The 24,492-nt window shown below is 38.2% G+C and overlaps 1 protein-coding gene across 1 annotated transcript in view; it reads right to left on the bottom strand.

The window, feature by feature from the left end:
* Positions 1–6,632: 6,632 nt before the first annotated feature.
* The window catches only part of ELOVL4 (ELOVL fatty acid elongase 4), a 33,873-nt gene continuing 16,013 nt past the window's right edge, over positions 6,633–24,492 (bottom strand). Inside the window, exons 2-6 of the mRNA XM_061460421.1 lie at positions 23,838–24,025; positions 20,082–20,162; positions 14,361–14,532; positions 11,998–12,125; positions 6,633–11,494 (exon numbers count right to left, since the gene is read on the bottom strand). Of these exons, the coding sequence (XP_061316405.1) occupies positions 11,219–11,494; positions 11,998–12,125; positions 14,361–14,532; positions 20,082–20,162; positions 23,838–24,025 (845 nt within the window). The 3' untranslated portion in view covers positions 6,633–11,218. The remainder of the gene's footprint in view (positions 11,495–11,997; positions 12,126–14,360; positions 14,533–20,081; positions 20,163–23,837; positions 24,026–24,492) is intronic.

The following is a 24,492-nucleotide window of genomic DNA, read 5'->3' as shown; positions in this document are numbered from 1 at the left end:
TGGAAGTGAAAAGCACAACATCTTAATTTCAATAACATGGGTGTCTGGGTGGGTAGATCTAGACACACGTAGCAAAAGTAAACAGTTTCTGATGGTGTGGTTAACACAACTGTTGTTGTGATATATGCAAAATAATTTTAGCTCCATTTCAAGCAATTATGAATATTTCCACATCACTGCTTTTCAGCTGTTAGAAAACACTTATCTAGATTTTTTTAATGATGTAAGCAAATTACATTCCAAATGAAAAAGATTTTGTTATTAATGATAAGATACTGGGATCTGCATTCAGCAAAACTCCTATGTAATGCTGCGCAAATGAATTTGGTCTCTTATCCCAGACCAGAAACAATGAAAGCTGTGACAGTACAAGTCACGCCTTGCAGGATATTCATTGCACGAGAAGATTCAGGCTGCTCTGGGGATGAGCAGGAGAGCAAAAGCTCTGCCACTTCCTAGTGTTTCTTCTTAGTGTTCCTCTGTGCCATGGTGCTCAGGGAGGACACAGTGGCAGGGGACCTCACTTCCAGCCCCTCAGTATGACAAGTCCTATACAGAGCTTGCAGGTGCAGCAGCAGCAGCCTTGTATTAGTGTGCTGTGGCTGTGGCAATCGCAGGATCAAAGGCGAGAGTCATCCCTACCCAAGTCCTTGCAAGTCTTGTTTCAGGTTATTTACCAAGTATTCCAACCACTTTGTAAACGTCTTCTTTCTTAACTGTAAAAAACTATTAACAAAGAACTAGCACTAGCACAAATTACGTACCTCACTTTTTCTTTTGGAATAAATCATCTCCTTACTTTATAGCGCTGCCAGGAGGGATAACGCTATTGTTAAGGGATGACACCACACTGCAGAAGAAACTTGTTCAGTCCTCTCTCATCCTTGCCTGTAGCCACTGGAAAACATACAAACCTCCTGCAGTTAAACAGCACAGTAGCCATTCCAGGTAAACTATAGCCCTTGTCTTGTAGCCTCCTTTCCATGTTAAGGTAAAAAAACACCCCTAAGCTGAACAGCAGTGAGTGGCCTTTTACTGATGCTGAGAAGCTCCTGAAAGAGCAGCTTTTGTTTTTGGTGGCAGCAGGACACCAGAAAAGCCATTTTAAGATTGCCCATCAGTTAAATTTTTAAAGCCAAGGAGGTGGAGCTGCAGGAACGCCCTAACTACTGATGCCAAAACTCCAGCAGTTAGGAAAGGCTCCAAGGTTTCCCAAAGAAACACTGCAGTGAAATGCGTCATCCAGCTGGCTGCGCCTTCAACACCACTCACCTGTATCCATCCCCATGTAGCACAATCTGATAACAGTTCACAGGTTGCAAGAAACCTGCTAAATTCACTTAAAAAACGTTGTGCAAGTGGAGGCAGTTTCCAGCTATGGGAGTTTTCACCACCCCCACTAAATCAACTGGAGCAGAAATTCAGCACCTGTTATTTTTATTTTCTTATTTAAATTGTTGCTCAGTCAATCCAGTAAATCCCCAGAGGTAAGCCAGTCCCAAGAAACTGGAATGGCCAGTGATGAGAACGTGATTTTAATAGGGAGTCAGGACCAACAATTACTATGGCTCCTAATTCTTTCCCCTTCCACAGCATGCCAGGGTTATCCTGCTGGGTGCTTATTGATTCCTCCTTGCTAACAAAAAATGCTGATTCTGCTCCTGAATTTCCAGCTTCAGGAACTGAAATTCTGGCCCAAATGTTAAACCTGCATTATAACAGCTGAAAAAAAGAAATCAAGAAATACAATTGGCTCACCCCCCCATCTCAGTTTGAGTGTATCATAAATCTCTTTTCTAAAGCATTCTTCAGAACCCTAAAGGCAACCTATTTAAGCAACAAACAGATTTCAGCTGGGGCTTTAAAACCTGATACTGATTTTTTTTTTAAATAAATAGCATTAGTAAGCAGTAATGAGGACATTTCTTAACTTGGCTGCTTCTGCTACTAAAATAGCAGAGGGTGCAAAAAGAACAGTAAGTAATAACCTCAGGGAGCACCCTACAGGAATTTTTTCTTCACTCTATTCCTCAATGCTGAAGAAAGAGATGACAAAGTTGTGTTGAATGCAATAACTTAAAAAAATAAAACAAATATATTTATTTAAATCAAGGATTTAGGACACAAAAAAAGCTGCGGTTTTGGTTTGTTTTTTTTTTTTCCAAATTCCTGGTTCCTAATCCTGGCTTTTGCAGCTAACAATGGCACGTATCTCTATACCCTGGCCTAGCTACAGAGCTGGAAAAAAGCTGTTGACTCTATCTACTTTCTGACCAGTTTCGTTGTTGATAAATTTATAGTTCAGATCAGAATACACTGTTCAGCTGTTGATAACAATGCTGATAGCTAACCTTGGTGTCTAGCATTATGCTTACAAAGGGAGTTTTGCTCAGTGAAGGAGGTACTGTATGGCATTCTGTGCCTGTTTGAACAAACAAAAAAGAACCACGTTGCTTCAAGATGTTACGCTGCCAAAACTGCTACACCAAAACTTAAGCTGAGAACAGAGCCCAAAATCACTTTTCTGGCTAAAATGTGGTATTTTCAGTATCCTTGCAATTCAAAAGTAAGCAAACCACTAATGTTTTGTGCATCTGTTTGTAACACGGCACATGTCCCTAATCCCCATGAAAAATACATTGTCACCTCTCCTAGCGTTTTACTAAAGTAATTAAACCTTCATTATAAAGTTAAAAAAAAAAGTTTTGGTAGTTCTCTATTATTCTCTGAATAGCTTCATGTGCAATGTGAGGTCTAGATGGTACATTGGCTTTTATAAACACTGTTAACATCATGCAGTGTCCTTACCTACTGAAAACTCTTACTGAAATAAGTGAAACTGCACCTAGAGAACACCAAAAAGCATTAAAAAGTCAGGATAAGGACTTTTACCCAAGAAAAATATTTGTACCTGACTTTGAAATAAACCCCCCAAAAGTCAGATTTAAATGAAAATCTGTGGGTTTTTTTATTAAACTCTGATCACAGAAGAGAATAGCTCAGTATAAAATCTCTAACAAAGTGACTTTATAGCACAGTAACCTATCTCTTGCAGCTGCAAGCTCTGCTTATAAGTGTATAATATGCCTTCATGTCATAGAATACAAAACTAGAGTTTGTCCTTGTAGCCCTGTATTTGTTAAGCAGGAAGACAAAATGTACTAAACGCTGTTCCTTCTTCTAGCTGATTGTATCCTGAACACTCAGTCTCGTAGAGCTGCTTTGAGATCATTATACGCCAAATATAGTTACTATCCAGACTGTGTGGCTGCTCTTCAGCATCTGACTGTAAAAGAAGGCACTTTAAATGACCCACTGACAAAGCACAGCAGTAAATTATTTCCTGAACACACACAGCAATCTTCATCCAAGGAGCCACCCTAGCAGAGCAGAAAGGCACGCAGAGTGGTTAAGAGTGAGCCAAGAGGGGAAAGAAAGGGAAGTTCTCAGTAAAAGAACAGCTACTACATAAAGGCCCATTTTCTGACTAAACCCTAGAAGTTAGGGTTTCTCCAACCCCTCACCATTGAACTGGAGTATTTCATATTTCCAGCACATTTGGTTTATGTCAAGCAACTACGAAGACATGAAAAGCATGCTAGGCTTTCTCCGAGTACTGAATCCAGAGCTGTATTTTCTTCAAGCTCTGTACCTTAGGCTGTCAGCAGAAAATATTACAACACCCCCTGCCAAGTCTGGCATTCTCAGAGTACGCAGAACTGCAGAAATATTGTCCTTTTTGACCTAAGCACTTCTCCCACCTCTTCTGCCAAATGTGTGGAAACCCGGTCAGATACCAAGTACCAGGTGAGAATCTACTGTCCAGCAAGGAATGGGCTGGATGGACCCCGGCTGCTGTGCCCTAAGCCCAGGACTGGCATTTGAGGCAAAGCCAGTGTACCGAGTGATGCCATGGACTTGAGACCCTCGGCTATACAACACCGCAGAGTCCATTTTAACATTTTACTCACTTGCAACTACTACAGGATCTTCGTGTGAAGTAAACCTCACTCTGGAATAATTTAGTGAGCAAGCACCTGACCTGAAGACTCTTTTACAAAAAAGAAAAGAAGAAACAAAGCAGTGAGAGGAGCTTTGCTAAATGGAGGCTTTAGCAGTTACACAGCAATTTTCACCTTCACAGAGCTGGGTTACGTAAGAAGTTCCACAGAAGCTCTGGAGAAGATTATTAATCAGATAATAGAGAGTAAATATTCATTATTTGGGTCCTGCCAATGCAGGACTATGATGCCTGTCATTACTTCCACTACAAGCATTTGTGGTTAGATAAACAGCTCTCTAATATAATTTAAGACAAAGCAATTTTTATGTACTTCAGAATGTACTTATGCACAAGTACACTACTTGCATACTGTTACAGCATCTATAAATAATAAATACACAGCAGTAAGTTATAGTCATTTAACTCCTGCAACATCTAGAGGCAAGGGCAAAAACTAGAACACATACTCCATGTTCTCTAGCATTTTTGCCCAATTACTTCTTTTATTTCTTTAGTTTTCTCTGATAAACACGCTCCAAAAGATACCAGCATAAAGGTGGTTTTCTCACTAAAGAAGATGATACCACTGCAAGAATAATGGTCCTCAATCTAAAGATAGGGATAGACAACATTTATCTTTGAATCATTTCAAGAACCAAAAATTTCTTCTCATTTAGCAGACTAAAACATACCTAACATAGAACTGACATATACCAGCTACACTGCACGACCTCAGATCAATTGCAATATATTGAATCAAAATGCAAAGAGCTTTTTTTTCCCCTCAAAGTGGCACTGACTGCCTGGTGTTCTGGCAGGAACTGCCAGCACTGTTTCAGTACTATCAGACCAGCATGCACTTATCAGGCCCTGGACAACTGGCACCACGATGACCACAGGAGCCATAATCTTGCCCACCAATAAGTATCTTTCTTATTAAATCAAACACAAAGTCTCTGACTGGTCACTGCATCAGGCAATCCATAGAAGAATGTGTGTGCATTCATGAGGCTACCTAGAAGCCTCAAGCATAAAAAGACGCCAAAAGGCACTAGTCCATAGAAAGTACTGCCATCAATACGGTCTTCAAGTACATGCTTCAACTGCATCTAGGATTAAAGCCCACATTCACCCACTCTCATATGGTAACACCAGTGCTTTGAGCTGAGCAAACAAACAGGTAATAAAAGCCTTTCCCCTACTGCAATTTCCTGTATTTTAACAAGCAGGTAATACAATAAAGAAAACTGAAGATGAAAAACAGGATCCAGTCTTATTCTACCCAATCACCTGATGAACCTAACTTGACCACAGAATGGTTTGGGTTGGAAGGGACCTTCAAAGCTCATCTTGTCCCAACCTCCCTGCAGCAGGGGGATATCTTCCACTAGATCAGGTTGCTCAAAGCCTCATCTAACCAGACCTTTTTGGAAGTATGATGTTTTTATAAATATTTAAGAAAGTTGCTGGTCACCACCCTCTCTAGCCCTCATAATTTCTATCCTTGTTCTTGACAGCTTTTGTATTAACAGGAGACACAGTTGCTCTGGTTATGTCCCTGTCACAAGTGCTTATTTTTAATTATTGATGTGGAATAAATATTACAGAAAAGATGCCTAGACAGCATGCCTACCACCAGTTAACCATCCGAGGGACAAATCCTGCTCTGAACACTTAGTGTATTCTCTCACTCAAGGGAGGGTGTAAGCAACAGATTGAAGCAACAGCTGTAAATTACGCAAGAGATAATTGACCATACCACACTTTGCTATGATGGCAGACTTGATTCTCTACTACTTGACATCTGGTGTAGCTACTTGCACTTAGGTGCTAGGAGTGTAACATGGGTGCAACTCAATATTATAAGGTTGATTACAGAGATCACACTTGGCGGACAAGCTATGAAGAAACTGTATACAGCAACATGTAACTGTGAATTACACCTACTGCCTAAAGTGCTCCAGATTCTCGGGGATGAGACATCACCTTAACACAACCCGGTGTCCAGCGGAAGCTAATTGTATTCCTAACTGTTAGTACCAAACAATTTGTGGCCTTGACTACAGCACACAGAGTCTCTTGCCACAATCTTTCCAAAATAGAAGACTGACTGAGAAGGTTTCTTAGCTGAAAGTATAATATTCAGGCATTACATTCATTTTTCGCTTTGCTGATCCTTCCCTCCCTCCCTCTCCCACATATCCAAGGCGCAAGCCATACTAGGATAGAAGCAAAAGCCAGCTCCATTTGACACTTTCAGGATATTCCAGGCTTAATATTGCCTTTGGATCAAATCTGATGCCAATACATGTGCTATACAGCCAGAATATATTCCAGGAGACTTGTTTTTTTTAAGTGGACATCCTATTTTCAGTCAATTGCCTAAGGGTGAATTCAAGTCCACTGGACTACCACTCTTGGGCAACAGGCACAATTAGAAAGTTCCCATGACCTTAAAATGGGAGAATGTGCCAAAAAAACCTTTTTTCTTTCCCCCTCAAACTTTTGGGCTACATAACAGATTACATCAACACAACCTGCTCAACACTGTAAAATCAGTAAGCATCTTGAAGCAAGATGGGACACGAAAGACATTCTGTGGAATGTATAAAACCAAACTCAAACAGTATGAAAAAAAGTAACGTTTATTTTTATTGTTTACAAAAGCATGAACACCTTATGCAAAAGCAGCATCCTGAACCATACATTTCCCTCATCCCCCTGGGATACTGGCAGAGAGCAAGCATTTTCTCTGTTCTTTAGGGTTAAACATACTCTGCTGAGGTAAATGGGAACCATCCCACTGATTTCCATGGAGCTCCAACTGCTTACGCTAGCAAAGAGGCCGACTTACCAGGCTGCAAAGCAATGAGATGTCAAATGGGTGACTTGTTTTAGGTGCAAAGTTGGTTTGTGCTTCTAGCCAAGATAAATAGACTACTCAGATACTTAACAAGCTCTCCCTTTTCCTTAGTTTTAACAGAAACAAATCTCATTTTAAACGCCTGTTTAAACATTATGACACTCATCCCCCACTAACTTCATGCAAGGTTTAAGTTTATGCACCTTGAACAATTTTACTCAAGTTTTCAAGAGATAGCAAGTGTGTTCATAGTCTACATCAGGAATGAGACCTTTCAGCATAATAGCTATTTACTCCTTTCTTACCTGCCTCCCCAGCAGATGGAGGCCATGCGCTTACTCTGAAGAACCATGCCCTAAGGTTAACCTGAAAAGAAAAATGTGCAGCTTTTTTTATTTTGCCTTCATCCTTTTCTCCTGATTTAGAGCTGGAAGTGGTTAATGGTCATGTGATCAAATCAGCCATGCCTTTGAACCTACAGAGAAACAGTTATTTAAAAAGTGCTCTGGTCAGAGAATTTGACTGCCATGACTGCAAAGACTTACCTGGAGCATCTTTACTCATACTGTTTCCTATAATGATCACTACTATAAAACAGCCTAATTCCTCAGATCCTCTGAGCTACCTCAGAATTTACAACTGATGCCTCAAAGTATTTTTTACACTGGGAGAAAGAGCTTTGGTTTGTTTGCTATCCTATGTCTAAAATGACTGACAGACACTATTTATGTCTGCAAGACTGATATTTGATCTATGGATCAATGAAAACTGCTTCATTTTACTGGTCTAGCTGTAGGAACTGTTCTATCAGCTCCTGCCAACTTCACATTAAATAAATATAATTTACTGCACATATTGAAAGAATCTGCTAAGAATCCATATATTATATACACACACAACATATGTGTACACATATATATACACATATATAATTTGTATTTATTTTACACTTACAAAGTGCTAGAAGAACCAAACAACTCTCAGTGCTAGAGATGAGGCTAAATGAAATGCTACTACTTATATGGCATCAAATAATTACGAGACTCTGGTGAAAGAGCTTCAGAACTGTTAGCAAAAAATTATCTTTCATTGGCAAAGACAGAAAAGTTCCAAACGGTTTGAGTTTCAGTTTTAAATAAACTGGAATAATTTTGGAAAGCAAAACAAAAAAGCCCATGCAAAGTAGATTTTTTTGATTTAAATTTCAGCTCTGTGTATAGCAAACATTTATACTCATACTCTATTATTTTCATGGCAAAATCCTGAGGTGCCTTGGACTCAGTGATGACTTTGATGAATCTGGCAGCATCTCTCACGTGCATCATTGCCTCAAATTTTGGAAAATAAAAAAAACCTGTACAAGTTCAGCCCTGTATTCTGAGTCTGGCTGCATAGTCAGAAACAGAAATATTGCACTCAAGACAATGCCTACAAAAAAGCATATTTAATAAGGCCATAATATTCAAGATCAGAACAGGACTCAGGTCTTGTGAGCAATCAATTGTATCATAAATAGACCCAGAAAAGCTATATTGCAGAGATGGATTCAAACCAGCAGTGTCCCAGCAATTTATCAACTGATTTTTTTTTCCCATGAAATGCCAATCTCTCCAACTGGTTTTCCCCACAGGGCCAGACAACATGATGCATATGTAACACAATGTGTCATTTCATTTTTTTCTTGAAAGTTACCAAGTGCCCCAGAGTTTGAGGGTAGGATTCTACCCAAGTTCTGCCAATACGGTTCAAGCTGTTACCAACTTCAAGCAGTTTCCATGCATGATGAGGGGAGAGAAGATTGTTTAAGCATCTGCCAACATGCAAGATATGATTCTTACTTTACAAAATGCAGCAAAGACATAATTGTAACTGTACTGGAACACTTCTCAGTGTGCTCTTTCAGAGCTAGATCAGTTTAAGAGTACCAGTTTATCTGATCCGGCTTACTGAAAGAAAGAGCAACCAACCAATTTAACACAATACAAGGAGTGATACAGATTTACAAGTTAGCTGCCCACATCCCATGGCAAATAGCAAGAAGCAACCCTTTGATTAGTGGGGTAAGCTACCTTGAATTTACAGTATGGTAAGAGTATTCATACCAGCCATTACCTTGCAGCAGTAGGTGTGCTAGTTTGCTTTGTAGTTATTTGCTCCTTTAACCATTCCAAAGTTACCCAGTCAAACAGCGTTTTGGCTTGGTTAAGGGTAGTGGCATTTGTCCAAGAAGGAAGGGCAGATCACTATCCCTCTTCCCCATGCCACACTACATAAATAGAGACTTATACAAATGCAAAAAGCATCAGTACAAACACTGGAAGAATCACAAGATAGAGTAGGTAGGAGACTTAATGGTCACATGCACTACAATTCATCAGAGGCATTTTTTCCCAATCCTATATTCTGCCATAAAATCCACAGTAGTGGTGATTATGAATTACTTTCCAGCTGAATCAACTCCAGCATTAGGAATTATTTCTGAATACAACAGAGTATATCCAAGCTTTTTTTTTCTGGGACCTGGTTTTTGTGTTTAAGCAGGGTTTGTATAGAGATAAGAGACAAACCTGAGACAGATGATGTGACCTGTTTGCATATCGTAAACAGACAAATGGATAATCAAGATGCAAAAACTATGAAACATGTCACACACTGTACACCTACAGCCCCATGTACTTTTTTCCTGCAACAACTGTGTCACTTGATGGATGCAAGTTTGTCACTCTGAATGTATTTTTCACTAGAGCTGGAAAGAACAGCAACAATGCAGCTCTTGGAGTGAGGAGCAAGGAACGCTGGAATTCAGGATATGTTTACCAAGTCCACCCCTGTCTTATGCTCATTACATGCTGAGCAGCTAGAGACACATCTCTCAGAAAATATTATTTACAAGAATAACTCTTTCTATATTTTCTTCACAAAGGGAACAGTAAGAAGTCCATTAATGTATCATGTAAGATGAAAAGCCATCTGAAAGACTTCTACTTATTTTAGCAGTTTTTGACTAAAGAATGATTAGCACAATTACATTGCCAATGAGGTTGAAAACAGCTGTGAATATTTTGGGAATAGTTTCAGAAGCCCATCTCTGACATTCACATTAAAATGGTGGCCTGACTACTAACAATACCTTGTCTGCAAAAATCTAATCAAATACAGTTTTGATGAGTATCAAGCAGTAGTAGCATTTTCAACATTTTGTTTGATGTTACTTAAGACTTTTTAGCCATATTCTCTCTCCCAAGTGACTGTCTTGTAGTTAGCATGACTACACATACACACAGCACTTCTAAAAGGAACTGCATATTGTTGTTTTCTCTCCACCACAATATTATCTTACCATTTTCAGTATCAGTCAGCACCACAGGTTTCAGCAGGTCACAGACAATGAGCAGCAGGTCTACTTTCACTGCTTGCTTCAAACGATGTATTGGTTCAAATCTGTACATTCATTCTTAAAATGTTTTCTTCACTTAGCTATACTAAAAGTACCACTACAAAATTAAAGTTTATATTGAAAAGAGTTCTTGATAACTTGAACAATACTGCCAAAAATCCCTTTTACTCCCACAGGAAGCCGTATTTTCTCCTGAATTAGTGTTAACTGATATTTATATGAGAGGACTCCATATTTCAGAAACCAGTTATTTAATGCTCAATATTCTTTTCAGCAGATGAAGAGGTAGGTATATTTCCACACAAGGAAAAAAAAAAAGAAATAAACACAACCAAAAAAAAAACAACCCAAAACAAAATAAGAAAAACAAAACAAAACCAACAAACCAAACTGTAACAGACACTCAATTAAATCAAGTAATGTCTGAAAAGTCAAACACTGTTCTGACAGCACATAAAACATAACATGTCTGAAGATACTCTTGAAGGAGGACAAGAAAAGTTGCGCATTCTGGTTAGATAATATGTAATAATTTGAAATTTAATATGTCATGATTTGAAATTTAATAATTTTCTGGAAAGAAAACACAAGTATCCAAATGGTACTTCCTTCCCCTCCCTTCCCCAAAGAAATGTGGGTGCCAACAAAACTGCCTGCATAAACGGTAGTATTAACTTCTGGACTGCTAAACATGGAATCAACTGCAATTCTTCCTTACATTCACCAACACCAGCAGTCTACAAGTTTACAGAGACCATATGCATGGTAATGACATGATTACAATAGAAATTCAACTTTAGTGTTGTTCTTAAAGCAATCTTCATAAATAATGAAAATATCTGTGTTCTAGCTCCTCAGTAACCTAAGGTTAATTGGTACAGATAGTGTTTTTCTTTCTTTTATAAGCCAAACTGGAGGTTCCTCACTGCCAACAACGGTTAAGGCCTGGATCAAGTTATTCTCCTTTTGCTTTTCCCTTTTTCTGCTTTTTTCCATTTTCCACCACTGCATTATTTTCTGGTTTGCTTACTCCATTCGCAACAGCACCATTTGCTATTTTGCCATTCTTTACAGGTTCCTTGGGCATCTTATATGTCCGATAGTAGAAGTTACCAAAGAGGAAAATGAAGGTGACAGCATAGAAAATTACACCCCAGTGCATCCACTTAGGGAAAGGACAATCGATATAAATAGACAAGGCTGTGTGGCCAATAGTCACATGGAACTGCACCTAGAAGACAGAAAATATAGAATCAGGAAGGTTTACCTATATTTTGTAGGTCTGACTGTACCAATACATACTGATGCATTAAGTTATGAACACTGTTAAACTGGGAGGCAGTAGGGAAGCTGTAATTTGCTGTCACATCATGCACACACACATATGCTTGACCAGGTACATCAAATTTATTGTAGTACCTGGCACCAGTTTTTAATAATAGGAAAACAAGAAGACATTAAGAGATCTGGATTTTGTCTACCTTTTGAACAATTTTTTGCAATTCAGTTGAAACAATCAGTTGAGTAATATTAGACTTCACTTATACAACTCTATGCTGCATATTTTTTGAGAAATTAAATAAATAATTCCATCTCCTGGAAGTATTCTAAATTGAGCTGTGAGTATCAGACAGCAAGATACTTTTGGAAAAAGCAGCATCTGTTCCAAAGCTCTGCAAATGGAAGTCCATTCAGAGGCAATACCTTTAACATAACGGGAAAAGTTTTACTTACCAATTGCAATATGGTCAAGTATCGTTTCCACCACAGGTATTTTTGAAATTTAGGGCCACAGGCAGCTAATCCATAATACATGTACATAATGACATGAATAAATGCATTCATCTGAGCTCCGAAAAAAGCTGTCCAGAAACAGAAGGAAAGATTGCAACATAATTTTGGGGAAAGAAAAAAAGTTGTCTTTTCTTGTATTATTGATGTGATAGTAAAAGTTATAAAGCACAGGACATGCTAGGATTCTATCTTTGAAATATTCAGTAGTATAGTATAGACCCGACTGCCAACATGTGCTGAGACAAACAGCTGTTCATGCAATTAGTGTATCACATTTTTCCTGGAGCTACTTATACAAAAGCTTTTCATAAGATTTTTTTTGAACAGATACAAATCATATGGATTCCATATTAGTTATTGTAGCATAGCTGAATTGTTTTGCTAGGGGATTATTAAAAGCTGTATTTGACAATGTAAAGTATAAAGTAGCAGGTTCTGAACTTTAACCTTCTAAACTAAACTTAAATGAACAAGGTCCACTTCTCAGCAAGAAGCCAAGAAACTCATGTGGAAGTCTGATTAAGTAGGCAAAAAATAAACTGAAACAACAAAAAAAAACAAACCAAAACAACAAACCATACAAAGCAGAACTTCACTTGTGGTTCTAAGACATCTAAGGGCATTGCCAAGTGAGTTTGGCTGAAGTGCTCATCTTTGGTTTCCTTATTTATGACTTAAAGTATCCAGCATCCTTAAATACATAAATGTGTAACTTTTTCCAGAATTATCCATGCTGGAAATGAAGATGACAGCTCTCATTCGCATTAAGATCTCTTTACTCTGTCCAGATTAGCAGCCATTTAACAGAAACAAATTATATCTTGTTAAATTATTCTTACACTGCCAGAGAGCTCAAAAAGGCTCTATCATATAAGATTAGAGCAATACAAACAATAGCTGCTGACATCAGGAAGCTCAGATGTCCATGTGGTCTAGCCCCAGTTAGTTATAATAGGGTCTAGTTTACAATAGATCTGTCTAGGTAAGCAACATGTAAACAACTAGAACACAGAAGAACATAGATCTAGCCACATTTGTGCAGCAGCGCTACATAAACTCAGAAGAGCAACAGTTGCTTTCCTTTTTGCAGGGGCTAGAAACTAAGAGGTAGTGTAAGAACAACAAAACCTGAAATAAATTTGGAAACAGTTGCAACTGTTGTATTGAAAGCTGATGATATTTAGCATGAAATGTTTGAAAAAGCAACAAGGGAGAGAGATAGAGGGAATTTCTAAGTAAGACTGCAAGTAAGCATCCAGTCTCCAACAAACATATTTTGGGTGTAGTAGTCAATAAAGATCATGAAATATCTGGCTGAGGACCTGCATCCTGCAGATTACTTGGGAAAAATTCAAAGATAGACACAGATGCTCATTTTAAATATTTCTTCTTTTGCATATAAGCAACCACTCAGTACAATTTATCTATCGTAAATGAAAACATAACCCCCCCCCCATGCAGTAAGTATGTTTTGGAGAAAAAAAAAACAAAACTAAACCCAAAACCAAGCAAACCCCAAAATATTAGTTTGGTGTGATGTTCATTACATGTTATTTTCCGTGTCTTAAGCCTATGAAGTACATTACAAACTCAGGCCCAGGTCTTTTTCCTGAACTCTCAGCTTTTTAGAGCTTATAATTTCAGAGAGACAAGGCAAAACAACTGGAACAAGGGTACAATGCAGGCAAAGAAGGATGTGACAAATATAATGCAATAAGATTCTTCAATGGCTGCTTTAGAAAGGAAGCAAGGAAATGAGAAAGGTTGATAATTATAGACTTGTGTCATTATGTTTTAAATGTTGACAGATTGATTGGTTCACCTTCAAGGGAAGGTTTCAGAATTTTATACATGCCTCTTTATAAGAAAGCAAGCAAACCCCAAACTCATATAAAATACCAAAATAACAACTCCATTAACTTCATTATATTTGCACACAGATTGTGGCCCAAAATTAGATTTTGCAGTTCTCTGTATGTGCAAATCTCAAGTTAGACAAGACACGTTCATCCTTCTGTTTCACACAGAACAAGGATAATTCAGAAGACAGAACTTCAGGCTTGCAATTGATGTCCGTGAGGAAAAAAAAAAAACAAAAAACCAAACCAAACCAAAATACTGCATTTCACTAGATTATTGCTCTGTTATCTTTCCCTCCCCACCTTTCTCACAGAGGAAGACTACACAATGAAGCCACTGCACTGCTTTAGTAGTATTTAATCAATTTTGTATATTATAACGTTAAGTCTATAAGAACTTAGTAATTCAACCCTGTGTCCAGTCAAAAGGAGAAGGGAACTCACCTTGTCCACCTGCAACCCACTTAATACCAATCCACCACAAGGTGAACATGGTAAAATGGTGATAGACATGAAGAAAACTAATTTGGTTAAATTTCTTCCTCAGGATGAAGAATACTGTATCCAAATATTCGATTCCTTTAGAGACATAATACCACCATAAAGCAGCAGCTATCTGCAATGAGAAAAAAACACAGAAGTTTTAGTGATTCCAAGCCGAATGGAATAAAGTTCTCTCACCTATAGACTGCAAGAGAAGGATACCTCTTCCTTCCCCAAATCCTGGTAAAGTTTGAGGTGGAGTCAACAAACATCTGACAGTATGAGAACAACAAAAACAATACTCCATTCACCTGGTCTGGATATGGAAGTATCGTGCTGAACCTACTGCTCACAAATCACGACCGTAAAAAAGAGTTAACATAATTAAAAACTTTGCCATCTCTGAACAGTTTACCAGTTAAATAGGGAACGTGTGCCTTAACCATCTATCCTAAACTGCAGGGGAAGACCACCACAGGGCTTTCCCTATTAATGAGGCCACACTTTGATGTGGTCAGAACAAAGAAGCAGAAACATTAAGATAAAACAAAGTTGCAAATGTTGAAACCTTGTATAAAATTCTTTCAGCACCACAGGCATGTGGGTGAGAAGATACCAAATCACTTACAAGCTAGGTATGGTATAGATTTCACTTCCCTTAGAGCAATATTCCCCCTCAGCTGCTTCTGGCATGCTCAGTAATCCCCTCTGGAAAGCAACATTTCCCAGTGGCTCTGTGCCACCTGGGGAGTAGGACAACTGAGACCATAGGATCCACACAAGCTGCAGAGATATAACACATCTACCCAACAGGGTAATGCTACACACCCAAAATTCTTTTCCTAATCCACCCATCACAGTGAATCTTGCCCAAGATGCAACATAAACATGCTTCCTGCTGAAATCAGGATATTGTTCTACCAGGTAAAGCCCAGAAGCTCTGCATAGCAATTTGTTAATACTATGATATGGGGGTATGGTGATGGTAGGGACTCCCTTCCAGATCCCAAAGCATAACAAGTAGTCTAGTTCCTGGCATAATAAGTCATCTAGCTTGTTATACAAGGGTGGGACCAGACCATATCCCACATGACTCATACAGAGAATGAAAGAGGAAAAAGGACAAGGACAGCAGGCAATGTCACAAGACACTTATTTGTAAGACGTTTACCTGGTCTTTCAGGACTCATCTGATGGCAAATTGGACTTCCTTACCTTAACATTGTGTGAAATAACTCTGCCACCCCCTCAATCCCCAGGGGAGACAGTAGCTTCCCTTCTCAAATACATACATACTGTTAGGCAAGTGAGAGAAAGGGGAATTGAGAGAACAAGCAGTATAGAGGAATGCTACAGCCCTGCATGGCGTTTTCCTCCACCTTTCCAAACTGGTGAGAAATGAATGTGTCTCACCTCAGAGTAAGTTCGTCACAGCCATATCTGGACTGGTGAATGTTTTAAGATAGATTACAGCAGAAGCAAAAAAGCAGCATGGGAGCAGAAGAACACTGCAGATCTGCATTGCAGACTCTGCAGTTTCCCAAAGGGGCTGGACAACTTACTGTTGACAAACTGCAGAGTTTTATGTATTCATTAATGAACACTCTTCTCACACTCTGGATATGATTTACCCTACTTCAGGTTTCAGGGAGAAGAGGCAGATTTTGACTTTTTTTTTATAATGATACTAATTATGTGTCAAAATTGGAGGGAGGTTTAATGAGAGAAAAGTGACTCCCACAGATCTTGGAGTTCCCAAGACACAGGCAATCTGCAAAGTCCATATATATAATGTTGCTCAATATCCAGTCCAGTTCTGCCTCTGGGACAGGTAGTCAGGTATTTAATAACACCCACATCAAGACTTTGTCTCACACCCATGGATTAGCATAACAGCCCAGCATCTTTTACAGATCGCTGCTAAAGCTGCATTTCTTAAATTAAGATAAGCATCTTTTCCTCTCATGAGTTAACAATAAACACTCTGCACTGTATCCATTAGACAACAAGCCACTACTACTGTACCAAAGCTCTTTGAAGGTTTCCTTCTGAGAAAATTTTAAAGAATCAATAGGTCATTTACAAGAAAACTTTCATAAAATCTCTTATAAAGCTGATGTGCATTTTGTTAAAGTGGAACAATAACCCAAATAGCCAATAAGCAAATAGCCAATTTACTGTACAACATATAGCAAAAATGTAAGTGGAGAAAAATCCAACAAAATCCCATATGTTTTATGCCCAAGCTGCCACAGGTTCACCATATCACAGAATCATAGAATGGTTAGGGTTGGAAAGGACCTTAAGATCACCTACTTACAACTCCCTGCCATGTGCAGGGATGCTTCACCCTAGACCATGTCACCCAAGGTTCTGTCCAACCTGGCCTTGAACACTGCCAGGAGTTACCACTTCAGCCTGTTCCAGTGTCTCAACACCCTCACAGTAAAGAACTTCTTCCTTACTTCTGACCTGAACTTCCCCTGTTTAAGTTTGAACTCATTACTCCTTCTCATATCACTACAGTATGTTCCTGGACAAATAATTTCATACACTTCCTCCTCTTCTGAATTCTACCTGCTTTTCGCAGAATGCAATTGCAGCCCATGGATTAAAATCAGTTGAACTTTTGATTAAAATGCTTCCCATCACTTAAAAATAGTCTAGATCTCTTTGCAGGATTATATCAATTGATTTTTGTGTTCCTGTATAGTTTTTTGCCTGACAGCTCTTTTGCTGTATTCCTATAATCTAGTGTTGCTGTCATTTATTCTCAAACTTGATAGGTTTTGTGCACTGATGATCTATTTCAGTATTCCCAATGCTTATAGATTCTGAAAAAAAATGAAACAGATGTTAGGTCATTTGCCTGAGGTCATGCATGCAATCACTGGCAGACAGCAGAAATAAAACAGAAAATACACCAATATGTAAAATATGTCAGGAGCAGATGTTACTATTAAACTTCTGCAAAGCATCAAAAGTTAGGATGCAAAGCATCAAAAGTTAGGACCTAACCTGTAGCCCTTCTTTGGGCAAAGCATGAAAGAAAAAGATTTAGCTTAAGAGAAAGTATACATTGAAAGGCATATTCCTGAAATGAATAATGCTAGTCACGACCACACCTTTTCTGGCAATTTTCATAGTCACCAATCTAAGTCTGTTAAAACACCAGATGGCACAGAAAGATTACATTACAGCCTAGGATTAAGGGGGTCAATAAGAGGTCCAATTCCATGACCTCTCCCTGCTGCAGGGTTTTTGAACAGAGGCTTGTTTTAAGATGGGCCTCCATTTCTGCATCCTTCTTCCTCATTTCAGGTTGGAAGGGGTCTGAGGGGACAGGTACTACTTCGGAGCTAACTGTTACATGAAAACTAAGTGGCTTTTAAAAAGAACTCTTTTCCATGCTTCAGTTAAAAATTTTGCTTACAGGACCATGAAGTCTACTTTGTTAATTCAAGTACCCTTTTCGCAGGAGTAAATTATTATTTATTTCATAAAAAAGGAACTACTCATGCCCTAGACAAATACAAACAATGCAGAATTACAATTACAATACAGAAGGCAACCATAGCTCAGCTTTACGATTGCAATCAGCACACTTAAAAGCAGGAACTAATTCATACAGTTCCAGATTCCTAATTCTCAGTTCTCCAGAAACACTAGATGAACCTTGACCTGGGAAACAAGGACACAGAAACATGAGCAGAGGGCAAAAGTAACTATTCACAGACAGTAACATGCTTTAAGTTAGACAGAGTCAGGAAATTGTTCACTCCAAACACTGGAATTTCCAAAGGAGTATTGCAAAGCATTTTAAAATTGCTTTTGCAGATTTATATAACAAAAATGATGGTAAAGGAATCTTGAGCAGGTTTGGGTGTTTTTTTCAGTCCTACAGTACCAGAACCAACAACATATCACCGAAACACAGGGCATGATACACTGTAACACATACCAGAAATGTATCCCAGACTCTTTAGTCAGGCAAGGTACAAGGTGTTTTCTACTTGAAACTTATTTACCTAACTTGGGAATTCATTCCAAAGAACTTCCAGGGTAGATGGGTATATATATATATGATATATACCCACCTATCTATATGATATAGTATGCATATGATATAGGTATATATGATATAGTATGTATAACATACTATACAGTTGCTGCAACATTTTGAGAGAATTCAGTTTTCCCTGCTTCCTCAATTCTCTCAGGTGCAAACTGAACATGTTACAACTTAAAACTTTATAAACACAGTTTATGAGGATCCACAAGCGTGCGAAAAACTGAAAAAAGTCAGGAAGTCTGAAGAGTAGACATTGCTAGAGCAACCTTTCTTTTCTGGACATACCACATGCAATAAGTACATTGTGCAGGTCATTTTTACTTTATTTCATTGTATAATAGTGCTTTGTTTGTTCATAACGAACAAAACAGGAGATAATTATTTTGAGCAGGTCTGAACACTCCACAGCATCCCACAAACAAGTGCACCTAAAAGTGAGTCTGTGAAACAGAATTTTCACATATTAAATGTTATTACATCTTATGCTTCACTAATATAAAAATTCCTTCAATATATGCCGCACCAGTCCTCAGTGTCATCCAGCTGACTACAACATTTTATTTTGCTCATCTATTGAAAAAAAAACAACAAAACCTCTTGAGGGTTACACTTGGATAGATTATTTTTTTTAACAAAATTATTAACAGAAGTATTCTAATGACAGAAATAGTGAGTGAACAGTATTGGTGAAGGTGAAAGACAGCTGACTACCATAAGGCAAAAAAATCCAGACATAGTTTTTTTGCAATATCAGACATTATACATAATGTGTAAGAATTGAATCTATTCTTCTCACCACCACCCCTGCCGCATGCGTAAGTTTTGAGTAATACTACCCATGAATACCATTTTGAAATGTGCTATGAATATGAAATGTATTTAGGCTATAAGACACTTTCATTGCCTTTTCAAGAACATGTTCTAATCTGTAGGTGAAACTTGCAAGAAAAGCTGAGAGATTCCCAAGTGTCAGCTGTCGAAATATAAGGTTTAGTACATGAGCTAATCGACAGCACTGTGGATTATCAAGCATCTGCACTTTGATTTTAATTTGAATGCTTTCCAAAAGCCACACATTTGAAATCCAAGCTTCTACAATGAAACATACTGATAATACACTTGCCAGAAGCCAGCAAAACCTCAGGAAGCCAAACATGGGTAAAGGAGACAAAAAGTTGCTTCAACAGTATGAGTGAAGTGCAACCACAGTACACGCTGACAAATCCTACTTGCTTTGATCAAGCTAGAACACCACACCTTTATTGCGGTTAGCCTGGTATTGTAAACTTCAACATGGTCTAGGAACCAAGGTATGTATACAACGTTTATCCTGGATTGTACAACTGCAGATGAAGCCAAGGATGGTATCTTTAAGACCATCCTTGCTTCTAGCAGTCAGATGAAAGTTAATGCAGTTACACCTAATGCACTTTGCTTATACCTCCTATGTGCAATGTAGTCATACCTGAGCTGACCTGTGAGAATATAATGAGATACAGTCATGGGCTGACATCAGAACTCCAGAAGGACTATCTTCAGACAAGACTTAAACCATCACGTAGTGCTATACATTACACATTCATATACAAATACAAAAAAGATATACTCACCCTAACTTCATAAACATTATCTGAATAATCCACAGTCTGGCAGACATAGCTGTATCCTCGAGCTCTTGACGACAAAAACAGCTGAAAATATTAAAGTCATACATGAGAGGAAAGATGCTACATAAAACACTCATAACAATTATTAGCAAATTTCTTGCTACATCAAACTTATCTGAACAGAAAATATCCTTCTCAATCCTGAGAATACTACTGAAGTTCTAACAACACGTTTTTAGACAGTGCCCATTTTTTTCTTGTAAATTAAAAAGAAAGTACACACTTTTCCCTGCATGTTACCTGCTCAGAGCTCTGTACAAGTATGTAAGAATTCCAGTATGACCTTAAGCTATTCAAACCCAAATATTCTTTCTGATAGCTCTAGCTCCACAGACATAAAATATCTTAATATTTTCACTATGAATGACAGAACCACTATTCCTGTGATGGACTTGAGACAAGTGTCTCCAAGAGACAAAGATTAGATAATTTGGATTTACTATTCTTATATTATATATACATATAAAAAAGTATACCAGTCAAAACCCAAAAAAAAAAACAAAGCCTGAACAGCCAGTGCTGAGCACCCATAAAACATATTGAGAGAAACCGAATGAAGAAAAGGTTCCTATTTCATGCCAACAGAAATGGCCTAAAGCACATGAAGTGCTCCTGTAGGGCCACTCCAAATAAAGTGCATTGCAATAACCTGAACAGAAGATAAACTTGATATTTGAGCAAGGTCCCATTGGAAAGAACAGCACTTGCCTAGAACTGTACAAGTAATACTGTAATGCTTCTAATCTTGACATTCACAAATGTCATTCCACCCTGTCATTCTTGAATGCTTCTGTTAAAGACAGAAGTGGAGCAGACATAACCTGTAAATTGTGAGCTGTGAAACTAAAGAAGGGTAAAAAAAAAAAAAATCTTCAAAATAAACATGGGTCAGCACTGACTATTCTTACCGCTAACCTGACTTCCTTCTTATTTAGATTGAACTTGAGTTTACTTCAGTATCTCAATCTTGTAGACAGCAGTAGGGGTGCAGTAGGGAACCTGTTCTTCATTCATAGAATCACAGAACCATAAAATAGTTAGGGTTGGAAAGGACCTTAAGATCACCTAGTTCCAACCCCCCTCCATGGGCAGGGACACCTCACACTAAACCATGCCACCCAAGGCTCTGTCCAACTTCACCTTGAACCCCACCAGGGATGAAGCATTCACAACTTCCTTGGGCAACCCGTTCCAGGGCCTCACCACCCTAGCAGGAAAGAATTTCTTCCTTATATCCAATCTAAGCTTCCCCTGTTTAAGTTTTAACCCGTTACCCCTTGTCCTATCACTACAGTCTCTAATGAAGAGTCCCTCTCCAGCATCCTTACAGGCCCCCTTCAGATACCGGAAGGCTGCTATGAGGTCTCCACGCAGCCTTCTCTTCTCCAGGCTGAACAGCCCCAATTTTCTCAGCCTGTCTTCATACGGGAGGCGCTCCAGTCCCCTGATCATCAGATGCAGAGACAAGTGCTATCCAGATAAAACCAACATACAAAACCTTGGGAAACTCTGGACTTTTTTGTTGTATGTCTGTTAAATTAGAGAAGTGAAAGAATGGTCCAAAGAAATGACCCCAAGAAAGACACTGAACTACTTCTGTATCATTTGAGCCCACCTGCAAACTGCTGTAACACTATTACCTTCCAGTGTGGTCAGACACAGGCACGTATGTAGGACCAGAGGAGAGCAGGAAACAGTTCAGTCCACACTGTTACAGAAACTAACCAACTCTACTGTTAACTACCGGGTAATTTGACCAAGGTTCATTTGGCAAAAGGCAGTAAATTGACTTCACTAGACTGCCTCAAAGTAAAACAAGAAATTCAAGATTTTGTGGCAAAATAGGGACTACACATTTGGAATTTCTGCATGTTCTAAGCAGGATTTCCTTCTAATTTTAATCTGAATTTGAGTCCAACATAAGGGAGTCTTGGACTACACAACCTAGCAGTGTTTTATGGACTTTTTTAACATAAATTATTACAGACAAACAATACAGCTTGCCTTCAGGATACTTATTTGAATAACATTTAAAGGCATTTCACAGCCAAATTCTCTTCGCAGCAATAGCTGGAAACTTTACAGTCATTCACAAAATACAAACTGCATATCATTTAAGTCATGTGAATTACAACAGTGGCACACTGGTATTGTAAACCTCATGTTGACTGAAGCAGAAGATGCCTGGTTAAAGGGAACAGTTGAAACTCAGACACCTTCCTCCTATCAATCTCTAAGATCAGGAAAAGACATTTCCTATAAGTGGTGTATCTATAGCCTTAACATCCATGTAACAACCACCTACCATGTTAAATAGCAGGAAACTAGAACCTGTCTGTGTCTAAAATTAAAAGCTTCCAGGCTATCAGCAGCAAATACCTATTTGCAGTCCCATTCATTTTTATATTAATTTGGCAATTTGGAAATGCCATACAAACTCAAGTGTTACGCTATAAGCAACAAAGGTTTGAAAATTAACTGATCTTAAGTGTGGTATAATTCAGCTTCTGGATAAAACAAACCAAATTAAAAGAATATGCGAAAAGTACAGGCATGGCAAAAACTGCAGAGTTCATTTCAGAGGTGTTTCAGTTTTAACTTGTGATGATTGGATTTCATCCATTCCCACAACTATCCTTGGGTGTCAGCATTAGATTCTGTTGTTCCTGTAGCATTTTATTACTTAGTTGAGTAGTGTAAGGAAACGATTTAGACAAAATGATGACTGATCCATGTCTTGAAAAAAGGCTGAAATCAGTTAATTATTTTATTATAGAAGATCTGGGGAAAGGTCACTATGCAGATCATCATATTTTGCCATGCTTTCCTGGCAAAAGTATAGAACAGACCAGCCAGAAAGAAAGAGCTCTGCAACGCTGTAATTTTAACTGCTCCATTCATTTGGTTACTTCTGGAAACGGATTTTCAAATTTATGATCTGAGGTCTTTCAGGAAGAAGAATCACAATCTACATAAGCAAAGTCACAGCAGCATATACTACTCCTTAGCATCAGATATATTTTGGGGAGCTATTCTTGAATAATGATTACCGAACTTTAGCTACTGCTAAAGAGCTGATCCACTGCACTGTTACTAGTCATTTCCTCTGCACAGAAAACTTAACAAAGTGAAAATGCAGCAACATTGGAATTTATTAAAACAGAGTGCTGCAAAACAAATTAGAAGACTGGATCATTTTACTTTTAAAGATATACTTCATTTTTATTCTTATTCTAAAACATAACTAGATGAGATACTACTTTTCCTCACTACAATGGGTGTCTGATGTTCTAAAATTTATTAGCACACTGAAGGCATCAACAAACAGCTCAATTTCTAACAAGATACATTCTGACACCCTTTAGGATTGTTAAAAAGTTGAAAAAAAAAAAAATCAGTTGCAAGCATTAAACCTCTACGGGTTTTAGTTAATCTGTCCAGTGTCTACACTAACATAAACCTAAAAAGATCTTGGAATAGCTAGTACACAAATTTTCTCTATAGACTCATTTAGTGCATTTATTCTCAAACACATGTACCTAGCTACGAAAGTACATCAAAGGCAACTCAGCTTTATAGAAATCTGTGCAAAACATTCCCTGTCAATAATCATAAACATGTAAGATTACTTTCATATTGCAATCTGTAGACACCCTCAGACTTAAATTGGAATTCCCTCCTGTGAAACGGTATACACACCTCTTTGAAAATGAAGAAGTTGAGTAGAACCATTCCAAAGTTGTAAACAACCAACAGGAAACGTAACTGGAAGGGCTCTCTTGTCTTCATCCATTTGGGGCCCAGCCAGACAGTGAGGAGATAAATAGTGCTTATAGTCAGTGTTGGAAACGGAGACTGCATCAAAGGCCAATCATCAACACGTTTGTCTGGGGGGAGTGAAGCAAACAGAAGGAGTCAACAAGGGCTGAAAAAAATATATTTCACCATCATTTTATGCATTGCATTTTTCAAGTATTATTCTCTCCTGGAATAGCTGCATGAGACAGTAGAAAAACAATACACTCGTTCTTTCTAGGAAGGTTAAAGAAAATAATTAAAAAAACCCCAACAAACAAACAACAAACCAAAACAACACTGTATCACATTAGCTTACACAGAGGCTCATAATGTCATGCAAATTCTGTTGCCCAGTTCTACAGTCCAAAACAACAAAGGAAACAGAATCACATGAGCCCAATTACAACCCAACCCACTAATTCCCTAAAATCTGATTTTGCTTATGATGAACAGTCACTGCAGCAGTAATGCAACCAAATATTCAACACCACTGCAAATGAAAGATACACAAATTTGGCAAACCTGATAAAATTAATATCTTTTATTAGTTTAAAAT

The sequence above is a fragment of the Pezoporus flaviventris genome, unplaced genomic scaffold (assembly GCF_033815535.1).
Source record: "Pezoporus flaviventris isolate CSIRO_AGI_PZ_B2104156 unplaced genomic scaffold, CSIRO_AGI_Pfla_v1 ptg000031l, whole genome shotgun sequence".
NCBI classification, from domain to species: Eukaryota; Metazoa; Chordata; class Aves; order Psittaciformes; family Psittacidae; genus Pezoporus; species Pezoporus flaviventris.
This window is presented reverse-complemented; position numbering and strand designations above follow the sequence as displayed.